The 18,379-nt window shown below is 39.4% G+C and overlaps 1 protein-coding gene across 2 annotated transcripts in view; it reads left to right on the top strand.

Annotated features, from left to right (window-relative positions):
- Positions 1-18,379, top strand: part of LOC119895959 (actin-binding LIM protein 3-like) — a 63,970-nt gene that overhangs the window by 44,227 nt on the left and 1,364 nt on the right. For both annotated transcript variants that reach the window (XM_038709393.1, XM_038709392.1), the window contains 12 exons: positions 12-41; positions 1,125-1,236; positions 1,534-1,635; positions 3,239-3,289; positions 8,095-8,232; positions 8,343-8,407; positions 8,758-8,887; positions 12,825-12,854; positions 13,892-13,950; positions 14,290-14,356; positions 14,492-14,499; positions 18,224-18,304. In XM_038709393.1, coding sequence (XP_038565321.1) covers positions 12-41; positions 1,125-1,236; positions 1,534-1,635; positions 3,239-3,289; positions 8,095-8,232; positions 8,343-8,407; positions 8,758-8,887; positions 12,825-12,854; positions 13,892-13,950; positions 14,290-14,356; positions 14,492-14,499; positions 18,224-18,304 — 873 coding nt within the window. The remainder of the gene's footprint in view (positions 1-11; positions 42-1,124; positions 1,237-1,533; positions 1,636-3,238; positions 3,290-8,094; positions 8,233-8,342; positions 8,408-8,757; positions 8,888-12,824; positions 12,855-13,891; positions 13,951-14,289; positions 14,357-14,491; positions 14,500-18,223; positions 18,305-18,379) is intronic.

The following is an 18,379-nucleotide window of genomic DNA, read 5'->3' as shown; positions in this document are numbered from 1 at the left end:
TTTTCATCCAGTCATTCGGCTCTTTATCGCCATTCTCTCATGTAAGTACTCCACCCAAAAATTTTACTTCTGAGGTATATTTTACTCCAAAGTAGTAGCTACACTTATGTGATGTGATACTGTTTGCAAGGTGCTGGGAACAACAGCGACTTTAAAGTGGGAAACATTCTCTGTAGGCTATGCTACATGTATGATTAACGTCTGCTTTATATATAATCGATTTGAAATCAAGTACACATTTACCATCACTCTACTGATATACAAACAGTTAAGTTGACTGTGATGCTGTAGTGACCTATGCAGATCAGGTATGGGCCAGACATGACAGATCCACATTAAATAAAGTTTCGTCATCACTGTCATAATTTCTGTTTTAGTTGCATGCATTCAGTCACAGTGTGCCAACAGCTCACTTTTTCCCACAACAGCAACGCCTAGCCTCATGTTACCTTAAATATAAATTATTTAAGCAAGTTCTGCACAGTAAAGTATACAAATTTAAAATTTTGGACCAGAGAACCAGAGTTGAGGTTGAGGAATCAGTATCAGGAGAGACAGAGTTGGATTGATGCATCCCTTATCTGCAGCAAGTTTCTTATCTCTGCAGGCTGTAATAATTAATTTCTAATTATAGTTTGCCTGGAAGGGAAAACTGATGGTCATTTGAAGCAATAAACTCCCCATAAAAATACAACTTGTCATTTTGGCACCTTTATATTTTGTGCTGATTAAACAAATGAGATATAATGTTTTGAGGTGTCTGGTCGGTAGATTTTATTTTCCCAGGACAGAGCTAGTTATTTCCCCCTGTTTACAGTCTTTATGCTAAGCTAAGCTAACCAGTCGCTCCAGCTTCACATTTAGCGTACAGATATAAGAGTGGTATCGATCTTCTCATATAACTCTTGGTATGACTGCTTTGTAGTTAAAGGGCTATGACACCTAAAAGAAATAGTTTGCAGTCCGCAGTGTTTCCTCACAACTGGTTTAAACATCAAGAAATCACTGACCCAATATCCTGAGAATGTGTGTGTATGATTATATCAAACTGCTCTCGATGTGATTAAAATCGAATGAACCTAGTCTAGATTACTCTAAGACTCTCTCTCTCTTTCTCCCTCCAGGATCTCCTGGATGGCGTTGAGCTGAGAACGAGGCGTTCCTCCAGCTCTGCCTTCACTGACTCCCCTGCACACAGTCGCCACGGCGGCTCCCCACTGCATTGTTATCTCCCCGGTAATGAGCCCACTCAAGCAAAGTCACATGTACCACACACACATATGAACAATAATATATGAGGTCCCTAACTGGAAAGATGTGCCAGCACTTTGAGTGGGTGCAACATAGGTGTCGTGTCCTGTTTGGAGCCCCAGAATTCCTAGCAGCAGACCTGACACACACACACACATACATGCTCACATGCATGTAATTCATCAGGTTATCAGTCTGTCTGTCTTTCTGTTCTGGGGATTTGGGCCATTCTGTTGCTCATGCTTTGGCTTCTCTCGCTGCGACTGGCCGCGCTGACTGCAGGCAGTGAGAGTGGCAGGAGTTCACCCTATTACAGTCAGCCAGAGCCCAGGTGTGCCACACCCACCACCACCTACCAAGCCCCCAAGCATTTCCATGTGCCAGGTAGGCCGTCATCTGTAATGCTGACCACCAACCTGTTTACTAACCTGAATCTCCCCACGTCAGATCGAAACCCACAATCCAAATATTTACCTAGACTGAACCTTGTAATTTGTCATTTCCAACTCTGCTAAGAGTCTAGGCTCTATCTAATTTCTAAAATGTGATTTAGAGACCCTGCCCCATGTCATGACCCCACATCCGCCTTTAGCTGCATTCCCAGTGAGCTTTTAACCTGATTGTTGTCATTTTTGTTTCTAATTATTATAAGTGTTGAAGCAATTAGTTGATTAGTTGACTTTGATTGATTTTTTTCAAGCAACGTGAACGTCACATTTGTGAATGTTTCTCCATTTTATATCATTGTAAATGGAATATCTTTAGGCTTTGAACTGTCAGACAAAAGAAAAACAAATTGAAGACCTCTCTTTGGGCTGTGGGTGATTGTGAGTGGTTTTAGATGCCTAACAAGTTTCAAATACCATCTAAGCAGAGAAGAAAAGTAACACATATTTTGCTGTAATTTGTTTATTGTCACCCATCATCATTTTAACCTTTTGACTTATCTTAAGGAGGGCTTAACATCCATAAAAATGTACAGTTATTCTCTTTTCAGTGTACTTAAGTGGGGCATCTCCATCTAATTTGTCCTACTGATCTGGATCTCTTATATAACATATAAGTGCTTTTATCTAACTAATACCATTACATTTTATTTAAACATCCTGTCAATCCTCCATTTTATCAAGTTAATGCCTCTCTCCTCAGTCAATGCTTCACTCTGTCTTTGTTCACTTCATTTTAAAAAGCCTTTGCTTTTCAGTGCAAGCTGTGCATTTGGTTTCCCTCCATCATTCCCTCCTCCTGCCTTCAGTCCATTTCTCACTGCTGCTCCCTCTCTCGCTCGTCTTTTCTGAGGTTGTTATTCCTTGCCAGCCCTGCGACACCACTCCCTGAACACTGAGCAAAATGTATTTGGTGGATGCTTTTATCCAAAGTGCCTCACGGTATCACGAGTGCATACACATTTAGCATGCATGGCCCATTGGGAGCCAATTCTCTAACTTTGGCAGGGTTAGTGGCACGCTTTGTGCAATATTTGGAAGTATTTGCTGTTTTATTGCAGGTTATAATCCAAACTATTTTAATTTACTGTAATATGTTGTTGTGGTGCTTTTCCAGCATTCAAAGCTGAATGCTTGTACAGAATATTCCATCCAGTGAGAGCTACAAGGTGCCACATGCACCTAAATCTTCTCCCCTTTATCTTTTCCTTTGCCTCTCCATCCAGCCCTCTCTACACCTTTCAACTGCTCTCCTCTCTCTTCTTTATTCCTGTGCCATCTGCTGCTCTTTCCTGTAATAAGCCTGTGAATTTGTATTAATCAGCCTCTCTGCACGTCATTCAGGTTGTCTGGATGCACGACACTGTCTCTGCCATAGCAGTTTATTACCTGCGCTGTCAGCTTTATGGTTAAGGAGACTGTAAATGCATACAACTAATTTGGTGGGATGGGATGAATGAGGAAATCCAGATCTCTTCTCTTCTCTTCTCTTCTCTCCCCTTTGCTTTCCACACTTATAATCTTGTTGTTTCTGTTCTCAGCTTCTGAGGAAAGTAACATCTACAGGAAACCCCCCATCTATAAGAGACAAGGTTAGTCGTTCCTCACAATGTTGTGCTTTTTATAGCTTTTGTTAGGCTAACTACCTGTCAGCCAGTTGGTTGTCGTGTACGCTGTCAATGCATTCTTCAGTTAGAGAAAAGATCTGAGATAAATCTCAATTATAGTCCTGCTCCGTCTGACATCTGGTGCTTCTGATGACAGCCAGTCCTCCTCTCAAACTTCTCTCAAAGGAAAATCATCCGAGGAAGTGAAAGCATTTCCATTCACAAGTTTTATCTTCTGTGAGGATTTGTTGCTTTTCTCTGTTTTATACCACTGCAAATGAAAGGTGGTTAAATATATTGAGGTTAACTTTAAAGGTCATTATTGGTAAAGTGTAGATGTAAAAATTTAGCCATTAGTCAGCAGGTATTGAAGGAAGGATGTACTCATTGCTTGTTTTACTAAGTTTTTGATTTTTTTCAGTTATATATAGTTTTATGTTACTTTTGTTACAGAAGGTTTTTTTTACTTTTGGAAAATAGTGTACATTCCAGTAGTATAAAAGGCAGTGGTGGAACAAGTATTTTGATCCTTTACTTATTGTAAATAAAAGTACTAATGCCACCATATTTTTGATAATTGACTAATCAAATAATTGTAATCCCTGGACTTATCTTATATCAAAATTATTCCAGTTAGTAGTAATTCATGTCACATCATGTTGCTCATTATCTGTTGAATCTCCTGGGGGATTAATACAGTTACTGTACGCTGACTTGGCTAAAAGTAAACTAAAATAAATAGGGATAAGAATGATAGCTGGGATATTTGATAGTTGTAGCCACATTAGAGGCGTAAAACTGAGAGAAGCAGTGCCAAAGCCTCTGTGGAGTATGTATGTGATCCATCATTTCTCAGATGGCAGGTCCGACAGAGTTACAGTTCTTCAGAATCACCTCTGAATGATTTACGCTGAGCTATAAAGTGCTGACAAACCTCTCTCTCTTCAGTCTGAGCAGGCAATCTGTGAACTGGGCTCTGTGGAAGAATCTGAATTTACAGCATGAATCATTTATAGAACAGTTTTCATATTAAGGCAAAGTACCATAATCATATACTGTATATTTAGTACCATAATGTATGTCATTTTGAAACATGTAGGAGGTGTTTGGTTATATTACAAGAAATGGAAGCAAGGAACATAGTGAAACTTAGTGAGACTGGTTGTGGTGACTGATGTTGCTCTCTCTGATCATTCCTGTGTTTTCTTTGAGAGTGCTATCTGCGTGCACACAAATAATCACAAAACGGCATATCAGTGGGAACACTAGTGAAAAATTTATTGAGGCTTTCTCCTCGACACCTGCCCTCTCATGGGTCTCGAACCCATGAGAGGGCAGGGGGAACCCATGGGAGCTTGTAGATAATTTCAATTCTAAAATTACAAATGTTATTGATGCCATTGCACCAGCCAAGGTGAAGGTGGTGGAGAAGATCTCCATGGAGAAATGCCACGCTGGTTAGAACTCAAAAAAGAGAGTGTCAAAAAGCTGAACGCAGGTGGCAGAAAACAAATCTCCAGGTTCATTATGACATCTATAAAGAGAGACTTCGCATTTATAATTTAGAACTGAGAAATGCAAGGCGGTCCTTCTCTGACATCATCACCAAAAACACTAATAATGCACTTGCGCTGTTTGCTACTGTCGACAGGCTAACCACCCCTCCTGCGTCTGTAGCCTCTGAACTTCTATCCACCAGGACCTGCAATGAATTTGCCTCCTTCCTCACAGACAAAATTCAAACAATTCAAGCAATTAGTGCCTGCTAATTCATATAGCATGAGACAATTTGATTCTATTAACCATAAAAACCTGGAGGACATAATACAACATCTGAAATCCTCCTCATGCTGCCTTGATATTCTGCCAACAGGTTTTTTCAAAAATGTTTCTAAATGCATGGCCTCAGATCTACTACAAATTGTTAACATGTCTCTCCTCTCAGCTTTGTTCCCACAGGCCCTGAAAACTGCAGTCATTAAGCCACTCTTAAAAAAGAGCAATGTAGACAGTTTACTCATGAGCAATTATAGGCCTATATCAAATCTCCCATTTTTAAGTAAAATCATTGAAAAAGCTGTTTTTCAACAGCTTAGTGCTTTCTTGGCACTAAATAACTGTTTTGATGTCTTCCAATCAGATTTCGACCACACCACAGCACTGAGACTGTTCTTGTTAAGGTCTTCAATGACATCCATTTAAACACTGACAGTGGCAAAATTTCAGTCTTAGTATTATTGGATCTCAGTGCTGCATTTGACACGGTTGACCACAACATATTACTAGACAGACTTGAAAACAGGGTTGGACTTTCTGGCACAGTACTAAACTGGTTTAAATCTTACTTAAAGGACAGGGACTACTTTGTGTCTATAGGTAATCACACACCTTAGCTGACAAAAATGACATGTGGAGTTCCCCAAGGCTCTATTCTGGGGCCTCTTTTGTTTAACATGTACATGCTTCCACTGGCTCAGATTATGAAAAACAACAAAATATGTTACCATAATTATGCAGATGACACACAGATTTACATAACCATATCAACAGGGGACTATGATCCCATACAAGCGCTGAGTAACTGTATTGAACAGGTCAACGGTTGGATGTGCCAGAATTTTCTTCACTTAAACAAAGATAAAACTGAAGTTATTGTTTTTGGAGCCAAGGAAGAACGATTGAAAGTCAGCGCTCGACTTCAATCTGTAATGTTAAGAACCACAGACCAAGCCAGATATCTTGGTGTAGTCATGGACTCAGACCTGAATTGAAGGAGCCACATTAAGACAAAGTCAGCCTACTATCACCTGAAGAATATATCAAGGATTAAAGGACTTGTGTCTCAGCAAGACCTGGAAAAACTTATCCATGCATTTATCCTCAGTCGACTCGACTACTGTAACAGTGTCTTTACAGGGCTCCCTAAGAAATCGATCAGACAGCTGCAGCTGATTCAGAACGCTGCTACTGGAGTCCTCACTAAGACCAAAAAAGTGGATCACATCACTCCAGTTCTGAGGTCTTTACATTGGCTTCCTGTATGTCAAATAATTGATTTCAAAATCCTGCTGTTAGTTTATAAAGCACTAAATGGTTTAGGGCCAAAATACATTTCTGATCTTTTGCTTCATTATGAACCATCCCGACCTCTCAGTTCGTCTGGGACAGGTCTGCTTTCTGTCCCCAGACTCAAAACTAAACAAGGAGAAGCAGCGTTCAGTTATTATGCTCTGTATACCTGGAACAAACTCCCAGATAACTGCAGGTCTGCTGAAACTGTCAGTTCTTTTAAATTAACACTGAAGACTTTTCTTTTTACCGTTGCTTTTAATTAAATATTTACACGGTGAGAAATGAGTAGATAATTGAGTGAAAAGATAAAGAGAGTGAGATTGAACAGAGTGAAGGAAGTGATCTTAAATCTCGCGCCTGAGTGATTTGCAGGACCCTTTATCCACCACGTGCAAGTGGGTCCAGAGTATAACTGGATCAAAGTGGCCTGCGGACAGACATATCATGGTTTCTCTGTAGTGTCCGAGGGTTTTTGGAGTTTCAGTGGACTCAAAGATTGCTATGGACCCGAGTACAGACTAACTAGAGAGAGAAGATTAAGTGTACTTCTCTGTTTATTCTGTTTTCAAAATAATTGTAACTCAGTTATTTGCTCAATCCCACAGCCTGTTTTTATTTCCCATTTAACTCTTTTAACCCTGATTGTACACTGCACTGTAACTTTTACTGTCCTGTTTTACCCTGTTTATTATTATCATTATTTTTTAAAATCCTGTTTTTATTTTCTCTTAGATCTGATGCAGGCCAAAACTCGATGTTATTTGTTCTATTTTTTTCTTTTGGTGCCTAATAAATGTAAAATGTTAACAGAATAAGGGTGTAAGAGTTTGACTTGGCCATGCTGAACGTGAAACAATGATGAATGCATTTGTCCCTGTTAAATTAAGACTTGCATTTTAATAAATTACATCTCTATCCCCTTACAAAAGGAATCAAGTAGGGGGCAGATTGCTCAGTTGGTTCTTTTTTTTGTCCAGTGTAACTTTGGACTGTCCAAAGACTAAGACTAAAAGTCACTTTCATGCATCCACGGCATCAGTGATAATATGACCTTTTGTTATATGTCAGCTTGCTTTTTTCATACTGTAACAAAAGCCAAAACCCCTTAACCCAACTATTTTCATTAAGATACTGCATTCTCTCATCCTAACAAAAACAAGTGCGGGCCATCTGCTGCAATAATATTTCAATTTCAGCTTTTATATAGAAGTTAAACATTTGGGTTATGTCTTGATGTGTTTCACTTATTTCACATCACTAACTACCTTCCTTTATCATTCGTCAGCACTGTTGCAATACACCCTTGACAACTTTGCTTGCTTACTGTAAGCTGTACATCATATCCGATTACATTTCCTCTGACCTCCTTTCCATTCTCTGTTCCCTTGTTTGCTTTTGATGCATCTCCTCTCCTCCTCCCTTCCACCCCCCCTGCTGTGCCCTCCCCTCTCTGTAAGTAAATGCACTAATTTCTCCGCCTTGTTCCTCCTGCATGCACACAAAAAAAGACACTAAACCTCTTATAGTGAAAAGTGAAACTAGCAAAAAAAACAAACAAAGATCATTTTTGTCACTTTACATGTTTTAATGTTTCCCCCCATGGTTAACTTTTCAGTTCCCAGCACATTGTAGCTATTTCAAGCATGTAAATCAGCCAAAAAAATGTTTGGAAAAAGTTCGAAATTTGAGTAAATACACATTCTATTTCTTTCCATCAGATATATCTGCCTCTCTGACAGCCAATAAAAGTAAGACCAATGAGAACCTTGTTCATTCCAGTCACCTTTCCACTTCCAACTGTAACAGCCTTTATCACCCGGAATCCAACTACTTCCCATATACTGGCTCTCCAAAAGGTACTTCTCCCTCTCTTTCTGAAACAAGCACTTCTGCACACACAAGTGCTTAAAAATCTGTATTTACTCTTTACTTCCCATCTCTCTTTGCCTTTTCTTTCTCTTTCTAGTCTCCAGGGTGAGGAGGTTTTCGTCTGGAGGAGAGGAGGATGGATGGAATCAAAATATAAACAGGGTAAGAAAGGAAGACATTCTCCTGCTTCTCCCTTTTATGTTTTAAGTGTGTGTGTTAATATTTAATGAGCTAGTTAATTAAATGCTTCTCTCCAACCTCACCCACTGGACATGATACAAAGTGATGCTCGTCTCTCCTCTTTCACTTTATATTCATCCTTCTATCTGTCCAAATAACAACCATTGATTTTCCTGTCTCATCCTGCATTATTCCGTCACCATCCCATGCCATCCATCCCACTCAACCAACTCTTGTTGCTTCATGTATCTGTCCATTTGCCAACCTTCTTTTCTGGTCCCTTGGACCCATACTTCTATTCTTCCCCTCTACTCTCCTTTCCATCCCCACAGGGAATTGGCAGAATGATCCTGAAGGAGGAGATGAAGGCTCGGTCAGGTTGCCACGACAATGACCAGTGGGGGAGCAGACGCAGTTCCCGCTGTAGCAGCAAGGAGGCGCTAAACATCTCCCTCAATGGCTGTAAGCCTGTGGTTTATGGTTTTGTGTGTGTGTTTCATGTTCTTATATCTCAGTGGGGACCATAGACTGTATAAAAGAACTGGACATAGTCACTGTGATGTCACACATTGGTTTCTGGACATTAGGCCGCCGATTTTTTTTTTTTTTTTTGCAACCAGCAGCACCAGACATGACCATTTTTGGACGAGATGGTGGCACTACCTAGCTTGGTTAGCTAGCTGCAGCTGTAATTCACGTTAACTTTTAACCGGGATGCTAATTTTGGTAAGCTAAAGACAGGCTTAATCAAAGAGTATGCTGGGAAAATGAACAGCCGACTCCTAATAAGCTTTTTCAATGACATTGGTTAACTTTACACAGTGCAATGGATATGAGTCACTCTAGCCTGATTGACAGGTAGCCAGGGTTGGGGAGTAACCAGCAACAGGAGTAAACAGGATACAAAAAAAAATAAAGTAAAAAGTTACAGTACAGAAAAAATATACTTACATAAAGCCGCATACCTCCTTTACCGGCCTGGTGTGGGAACTCATTTTGACAAATAAACGCCTGCCTCAATTTAAAGCCTTGTCTGGTTTTTATAGACGTTCTTTGGATGTATAAAACCTCTGAAATCCCGCAGGGTCGCCTGCTTTATCTGCTTCTAAGCTGCATTTAAGTTGCTTAGATTGTTAATACGGATATTAATGTTTAAACGTATGATCAATATGTCAATATGGACAGCTGAACATCGTTAGATCGGTTAGATTCTCCACAATACCACTGTTAAGACCCAAAGTCTAATTCTTCTAGATTTACCGGTGTAACCCGCATGGCTACAAGAGAGGAAAAGGGGGGGGGCGTGCTGACTCACGTTAACAATTCAGAGCTCGTCGTTAAGTCCGAATGTGTGCATTCCTTTATTTATATTCCTTTAGTCTGTAAGGGTACGCCCATCGAAAAATCAAAATTAAAAAAATTTTTTTATCCAAGTTGTGAATCCTGTCATGAGAAGTCCATTTCTCTCTGTCTGCTAACTTCTCTCATCCTGCACCGTGTTGTTTTCGTGAGGTTGCTGCCTTCAAAATAAAAGCGCTTAAGACGTCTGTCGGAGCAAGATCAAATGAATGACGTGTATTTGATATTATTTGATAATTTTTACATAAGTATTATTCTGTTTGAAATAACTAAACTTTTTCAGTTTTGGCAAAAAGAATTAAAGACCTGTCCCATATGGACGCCTGTCCCAAATAAAGGCAGGGTCAGTTCAGTGATTTTAGCAAATAAAAACCTGGGCTATTATTCAAAGTTTTACAGTAATCAGATTACAGGTACATTTTGTAAAATATGGGATTAAAAAAGGTCTGTGTAAATCATTTCAGTACTCTATTCCCTGTTCACCGGGAGGCTGCTGAGCGAGGTTTCATTGACTGCAAGCCTGGCTACGGTTCCCAACCAGGCTCCGCACCCTGCAATAACTGCAATAACAATATTTCTCCATCAAATATGATCCAGTTTCACCAAAATCACTGAAAAATATGTGTTTTGTACATTAATCAGTGGGGCCCAGTGCCAGAAACACTGTTCTTCAGCAGGATTATCTTTAGAAATCTTTTCATTAAGTCCAGAATGAGTCACCAACATTTTAAAATGCTTTTCCGAATGACAAACTCTTAAATATCATCAAGAATACCTACAAAACACATTTTCTGTTATTGATGGGCCAGATACTGCCATAGTGGTGACATGGTGCAAAGCATATCACATAAAAACATTTAAACATGTATTTTGATTTCATTGGAATGGAAGATTTTGAATGTTTCTCTAAAAATACACTGAGCAGACAACGCATCATTGATGCTTCTCTTGTCTTCATTTGCCTATTTGGTATAGAAGTAATCCAAAAGTATAAATAAAAGTAATCAGATTACATTACTTTAATTTTGTGGTACTTGCATTACGTTACTGATTACATTTGTTAACAAGTAATTGTACCGGATTACATTTTTAAAGTAATCCTCCCAACCCTGCAGGTAGCCATGGTAGCAACTTGTCAATGACAAGGTAGTCTCGCTCTAAAGCATACGGTTTATTGTCTATTTTCCTCTAAATGGGACCAATTTTTTAAATGAACATCATGTGGAATTGAAGAAGACTTGAACTGACTGCTGGCCGTTACAAAGAATGCAGGTTTGAGTTACTTCTGCTTGGCTATAATTTTCAGACCTCAAGGTTCCCTCGTGGTGGGGACTAACCTGACCGTACAATAACCCATGGGTGTCACTGTGATTGAGGTCCCTACAGATCTTTAAGGGTTAAGACGTGGTTTTAGGGTTCAGGTTACAATTAAGTTAAGGTTAGGGTTTGGATAAGAGGCTAGGGAATGCATTATGTCAATAAGTGTGTATTGTGTGTGTGTTTGTTTTTGTTTGTCTCTTTTTCAAAGGGGGTTGATATTTGTCAATTTGCTCCGATTTAGGCCTACTACATGTCATACATTACTGTGTGTGACAGTTTTTTATTAGCTAACATGCTCACAATGACAATGCTAACATGCTGATGTTATAATTTTTACCATGTTCACCATCTTAATTTAGCTTGTTAGAATGCTAGCATTTGCTAATTGGCATTAAATACAAGGTAAAGCTAAGGCTGACGGGAATGCCATTAGGTTTGCATGTAGTTGGTCATATCTAAATTTTTTGTAACGTTAAGATTTTGGGCTGATCATGATAAGTTGAGGGCTCACCAAAGTCATTACAACATCCATAATGTGTGTATCAAATTTCATGGCAATCCATCCAATTGTCGTCAATTAACTAAAAGCAATTGAACTGGGAATTAATCAAAAGAACCATGGTAGGGTCTTCTTTGAGTGCTTTTCAGTAACATAAAGTCTATGACCTGTAAAACACTAGCTTGTATTAGAGTTGAGACAGAAATTTGGAGGATATTTCAGTTAGGGTAGTGTGATTGGAGTTCCACCACACCACACATTCTTCCTCCCTGGAGGGAGTTTGCCACATCTGTATTAACTCTCCCATTGATCCCATTTCTCACTGCATTCAGCACATGTAAGGGCGAGACAAAGGTGGAGAGGAAGAGAGAGAGAGTGTTTAGGTGTAGGTCAAATGGGAATAAAAGAAAGGGTGATATAACAGGAGAGACAGAGAGAGAGCGAACGAGAGAGCAAGTAAATTAAATTTAAAAGAGAGAGAGAATGAAAGAGAGGGAGTGAGAAGCTAAAGCAATTTGGAGCTGTTCAGAGAAGATGTATGACACAAAGCCAAGAGGTAAATCAGGGTCAGAGAGCAGTGGAGAGAGACGGAAATAAGCTATGCGCACAGGGAAGTCAGACAGAGAGAGGTGTGGATAGTGTTCAGTGCTGCATTATCACGGTGGGTTTAGTGTGTTGTGCTGTATTTATACAGATTAGAAACATGAAAGGTTTGTGCTCATCTACTCTTCAGAAGAGGCTAATTCCAAAATGGGATGTCCACCATTTGATAGAAATGACATGAACTCCCACTAAATAATTGACTTCATTTGCCTTAACTGATTTGTATCCATTTTTAGCCAGGCTAGCAGAATGACACTAGGGATTTCAATCAGTTGTTCCACCACTTTGATGCAGACTGAAATATCTCTACAATTATTGGATGGATTACTATGAAACTTTGTACAGACATGCATGGTCCCCAGAGGATGAATCTTCAATGACTTTGGTGGTCCCAGATGAGAAGTCGTTTTGGGTCCTCTTGTGTGTTCACTTAAAGCACGGGTAGAGGCAGCTAGATTTTGAAAGTATCCAGCCGAAAAAATGGCTTTGGGAGGCCTCCCTTTAAGCTTTAATCTGGAAATTAAGCAGTGTTCAGTTTTGCTCACAGCATTAAGCCCTGACATTTGAAGTGAGGAGAACTTAATAACTGAACTCCACTTGCTGTTTCTCTGTCCTAAGCTCCCAGGTCTGTCTACAGTGCAGACAGCGGTGAGTGTATCTCATTTCTTGTTGAGAGAGAGAGTGGAAGATGACTAACCCATCATAGTTCAGTGTCTCACACACGCTGCATCATGGTGTTTTGTCCCTGCTCTTTGACATTACAGTGTAATTTAATTCCCTTCAACACCAGAGTGAACAAGACACAAAGAAAGACTGAAATAGAAGAGAAGCAGGGGAGGGAGGGTGAATGATGAAGCCAAGAAACAAAGATAGTGAAGAAGAGGCCAGTGACAGTATATGAGAAAGGCAGAAGAGATAGAAGAATGACTCGAGAGGGTCAGTGTGACTCCACTGCCCTCTGCTGCTTCAGCTGCAGCAGTGCATGCCACAAATAAAGTCCTGCCGAGGGATGCTTGGATGCTGGTGGTTACCAATGGTTACAAGAGAGATGGAACCGTGCTGGAAAAAAGATTCATGTTATCTGTCTGGTGGTGGGGTGTTCATATCAAAATATAAAATGGTGAGGGGAGGCAGCAGTAATATCACATTCCTTCAACATGCTGACTTGTGAAAGTGGCATGTTTCTGCAGGTAGATGTACTGCACTTCATATTTGTGTTTTATTTATTTGTATTTAGGGTCTAAATGTAATAACCAGACGCTGAAACAGCTCATCTAAACAACTGAAATGGAAATAGGTTAAGTCATCCTAAGCTACAGGGGAGGTGTTTGTTAAGACACTGATTGTTATGTTTAAGTCAATCTGATTTTTCCAATCTGTGTGTGATCAGAGACACATTTCTAAATCACGAGTGGGTGTTCGGGAGGCAGTGTGTAGCCTTGAGGTTTACAGCCTTGAGCTTTTCTGATTTGAATTCTTGTACCAAATGGAAGAAACCAGTGATATTCTCAGAAACTGGGAGTCAAAGATGTGAGAAACCCTTTTATAATCATTCAGCAATCGTCACTATAGAGAGGTACTCTGCTCCTATTCACAAATGTGAATGATGAATGTGAGTGTGTTTATATTATTTTGCATAATTCTTGTGTTTGTTTATGGTTATGTGTTTATATTTGTGCTTCCAGACTCATACATTGCCAAATCGGCCTCGTTGCCAGGCTACGGCAGAAATGGACTAAACAGAGTAAGCAATCATGATTACTAGTTGTGTCTTTGTGTGTGTCTTTGTGTGTGTGTGGTAGAGAGAGAGAATAAGACAGGCACTAAAGTAAGCTATGGCAAAGTCCTTCATTTGCCACTGAACCTTTGAAACTCATTTGTATCTGTTTGCTTCCTGAGGCCAAATGAGACAGCAACTAACAACAGTATGTGTGATAAATTATTAGTTAGAATACACCACTGATGAGACTCTAGATAGAATATTTAAAGATTTCTGTTTACTTTGCTCAATTACCTCCTTAAAATGATGAAATACTTCTTCTCGGTCCATGTTTGCTAAACTGCTCTTGTTGTGCTCTGGCAGCCTGGGAGTTCGGGTGCAGATTATTATCAGTATGACAGCAGTAATGCAGTTAATTGGCAGATCAGAGGTAAGCCCATTTGTTTCGCTTCAATCTGATTATCTGCTATTTCTTCCAGTTTTTTCTTGATGCATGTTATTCAGCGTTATTTGGAGTTAACGTAACTGTTACTGATACTGTATTTTCTTTTCTCCTTGTCTTCAGAATACAAGGTAAGATGCTCTTGCCAAAACTACAGAGAACTGTTACTGAGCCAAGAGTGAAAGGTCTGGATCAGTGGATAATAGATAAGGGTGACATGTTGTTTGTTTAAAGCTCATGTTGAATGGTGAATACATCTTACTCAGTAACACCCACGCCACTCGAATTTTGTGAAGCTGACTCATTTTATTGACAGCAAAGTAAAACAAAAAAAAACAAAGGGTAATGGCAAACAGGGTTTGTGTGATGGGTTAGAACCTTCAGCCTTGTCTCTTTATGACAAATCAAAACATTCATATTTACAGTAGTTGGAAAGATCACCAGCATAATAACTGCACTATATCTTTCAAATGTCTTTTTATTCTTCCTTCCTCTACATTTTTTGTGAAACACATTGAAACACAAGACACTTGGGAGCACAGTTTGTAGTGTTTATTCTACAACAACAGAAACCCAAGCTTACATGTGGTTGAAGCAGGAAGAGTCTAAAACACAGATGGTGTTCCAAAAAGTGGCAACATAAATCTAGACAGGGTTCAATAATCCAACATGGTACAAATCCACAGAGAACAAACTGAGACGCTCAACAAAAGATGACAATGATGACAAACGAGCAGGACGGGAGCACAAACAAGTGAAACACATTAGGGAAAATCAGGCAAAACAGGAACCAAAACTAGACATAGACAACGGATGAAAAAAAGTTCAAACTAAAACAGGAAACAGGCAGACACATGGACCAAACACACAGACAACAGACAATTTCAAAATAATCCGGACCAACACGCTGATACAAAAAAACAAAACCTTAGAAACACAGACCAAACAGACCTTGACCAAATAAAATAAAATAAGAAAAGTGTGCTGATTTTTTGTCTCACTCAAACAATTTTTGTGAAATTCTGCATCTGAAAATCTGCATCTCTCCCTTTAGGAAAAATGGAAAAGGGGTGTAGGGCTAAAGCACACTTCCTTTTTTAAAGGAGATATAAGTAATCACTTATTAATAAATCAAATTTTACCGCCTTGTTGTCAATGGGCTGTAGCCTCACTTAGAAATGTAGCACACGTCTGTTTCTGTGTTGCTTGGAACTGCCACTATTATGCTTTTAATGTGAAGGCCCTGGGTTGGGACGTAGTCCTGTGTGTGCCATGTAAGGATACAAAACAACAATTAAGGTTTATGTGATTAAAATTCAAAGAGGTCCAGTTAGAGAAAATTTCCCTAAGCAAAGGTCTGGAACATCATAACGACTAAGTTGTGTTATCATTCAGTACCATAACATATAGTTGAATCAACATATGTTTTTAGTCAACAAATGACTATCAAATCAGATAATATTTCAACAATATTTACAGTCAGTTTTAAAGACTGCATTAAAAAAAATACAGAGAATTTTTTAAATGTGTATTTTAAAATAAAGTGCTTAATTTCAGAAATTTTTTTTATAATAAACACTCAACACATTTTAACAATTGATCAGCTTTAATACCGCCTCGTCTCTTTCATTCCCTCTTATCAACCACTTACCTACTTTGTCTTGTTTAGTAAGAAAAGTGAGCTCTAGCTTGTCCTGCCAGCTAGGATTGTATTTTCTGTTTCTCTATTTTACATTTGAGTTGATATCCTACGTTTGGTCAAAAGATTCATAGTGGTGCTTTACATTGCCGCTTTTAATAATCGTGACAGTCTCGGATCATATGAGATATTCTGGTTTTGAACTGCCCGTGGGAGGAATGTACATGTAAGAATCTGTACATTCTTGATTAAAAGCCATGTGAAATCACTTTTCTCTTTCGTCTCCTCTCTTCCTGTGTGTATCTCACAGAGATGCTCACAAGTCTTTAGGCTAGAGTCCAAGTCTCAAGTCACTGGTGGTTATAATGAATGTTGTATCACCTGCTGTGTTCAATCCAGGCTACTTATAACACTGCATAGCTATAATGAATTCTGTATCTGTAACCTGTTTTTCACTTACAGAGCACAACCATGTAATGTGCAAAACAATTATTGACAACTTATGAACTACTGTAAGTCAAAACACCCTGCAGGCTCTCAAACCCAGTTTAACGTTAACTAATGTTAAATAAAACTGTAATGTTACATGATCAACAATAAACCTGTAACCTGTTTTTCACAGAGCACAACCATGTAGCCTAATGTACAATGCGTCTACAACTAATGACAGCTTATAAACTACTGAAAGTCAACACCAGACTCTCAAACCAGTGTAATGTTACAACTAAATGATCAACAATAAACCTGTAACCTGTTAGAACCCACCGTTAATAATTAATGTTATGGCAGCCAGCGGGACGTAAATGATTACTTTAATTGACTAAGTTACCACAATTTTGGCAAGCAAACAAACGCTCATTCATCTATTCATAACAAACGACAGTTGGAGTTAACCTCCAGTAGGTCGTAGCTAAAGCTAGAAGCAAGCTAAAGTTTGATAGCCAATGCTGAGCTAAACATGTTGACTATTGTCAGGTTACTAACCCATTTTGCGCTTCTTTCTTTGGGCCTTGTGTGAAGTTTCAAAGTCACAGTTTATGATGAATGGCAAAGCAGCTGCCGGTATTTGTTGTCCTCTCTCACATGTGGACGCGCGCAGCTGATTCATAGTATGTGTTACGTAAGCAGGTTATAGGTAAGTCAGGGAGGGGAATAACAGAAAGCTCATCAGACATTTCCTAAAAATAAACAAAAGTTAAGTCTGATGTCTTTTGAGGATGAGTCTCAAGTCAATCTAAAGTCACTGTGTGTGCGACTTAAGTCAGACTCAAGTCCGAATCTTAAACTCGAGTCCCCATCTCTGGTATCTCACTCGCCAGTCCAGCTCACTAACCATTTCATCATCATCCAATACATTTAGCTCTGCTCACATTGCTGAGCCTTTGGTGAAAGACACAAATGTCTTTCACGTTACTGAAAAGCAGGCAGGCGAGCTAACAATGTAGCTCATCTGCTAAATGTAGTAAATATAACATTATCATGTAAGGGGCATGGATTAGTTCAACTTCAAGCTGATAAAACTATTACTGTAACAATGCAGTGGGGGTTTACCTGAGTTTCCAGCATGTTGTGTGAAGCTGTCTCCCTTTCTGTCTATAGGTGCTGTCACGCTGCATTTTTTTATCGTTTAAGTAACAGAGCCTGAACATGTCTGGAGAAAAGCCACAGCCGACATGCTGGTGTTTCCGCGTTAATTGTGGGATCTCGCGTTTTGCTTAAAACCGCACGCTAGTGGCCGCTGAAAACTACATATTGCCCCTTTAAGTCCCCAAACTATAGAAAATAGATTCAAACATTTAAAGGGTCAACAAACTTTGTGTATTTATTGTTTTCGTGAGCGATTGTAAAGAGTTGGGAGTTTTTTTTATGTCAATCAATGATTTACAGAAAGTATGCTCTCTTAATTAAGAAGAAAAGGAAAAAACAAGGACCACATCAACACACTTAATCAGTTGTTCTCATTGCTGCCAATGCTACCTTTGGATTACAGAGATAAAACAAAATCAGTCTGACGGATTTCATGGGGCTGAAACACCAAATCCTTGCTGCTTGGTTGTTTTAATAGCGCAGTTGAATCATGTTATAAACAACATTAAGCAAATAAACCTCCCCCATCCTCTGTCATTCTAATTTAGAATAACACCGGTGAAAGTCTGAATGCAGTCAGATTGGAACACATCTGTGTTGGTGACTTTTTCTGTGTATGTGTGTGTTAGATCTACCCATATGAAGCCCTAATTGTGTCAGTCAGAGGGCAGCAGCGTCTCCCGAGTGATGTGGACCGAGCAAGACTGGAGGTAAGTTGCTACAGGAGGGGATTCCCAGAGTCATTTTCCTCTGGAGACCCATGGTGCGAATCACAGCGGAGCCTT

Source organism: Micropterus salmoides, unplaced genomic scaffold (assembly GCF_014851395.1).
Source record: "Micropterus salmoides isolate LMB-PRFRI ecotype aquatic unplaced genomic scaffold, ASM1485139v1 Ms_hic_scaffold_9, whole genome shotgun sequence".
Lineage (NCBI taxonomy): Eukaryota > Metazoa > Chordata > Actinopteri > Centrarchiformes > Centrarchidae > Micropterus > Micropterus salmoides.
Note: the sequence above shows the minus strand (reverse complement) of the source record. Positions and strands in the feature narration are given on the sequence as shown.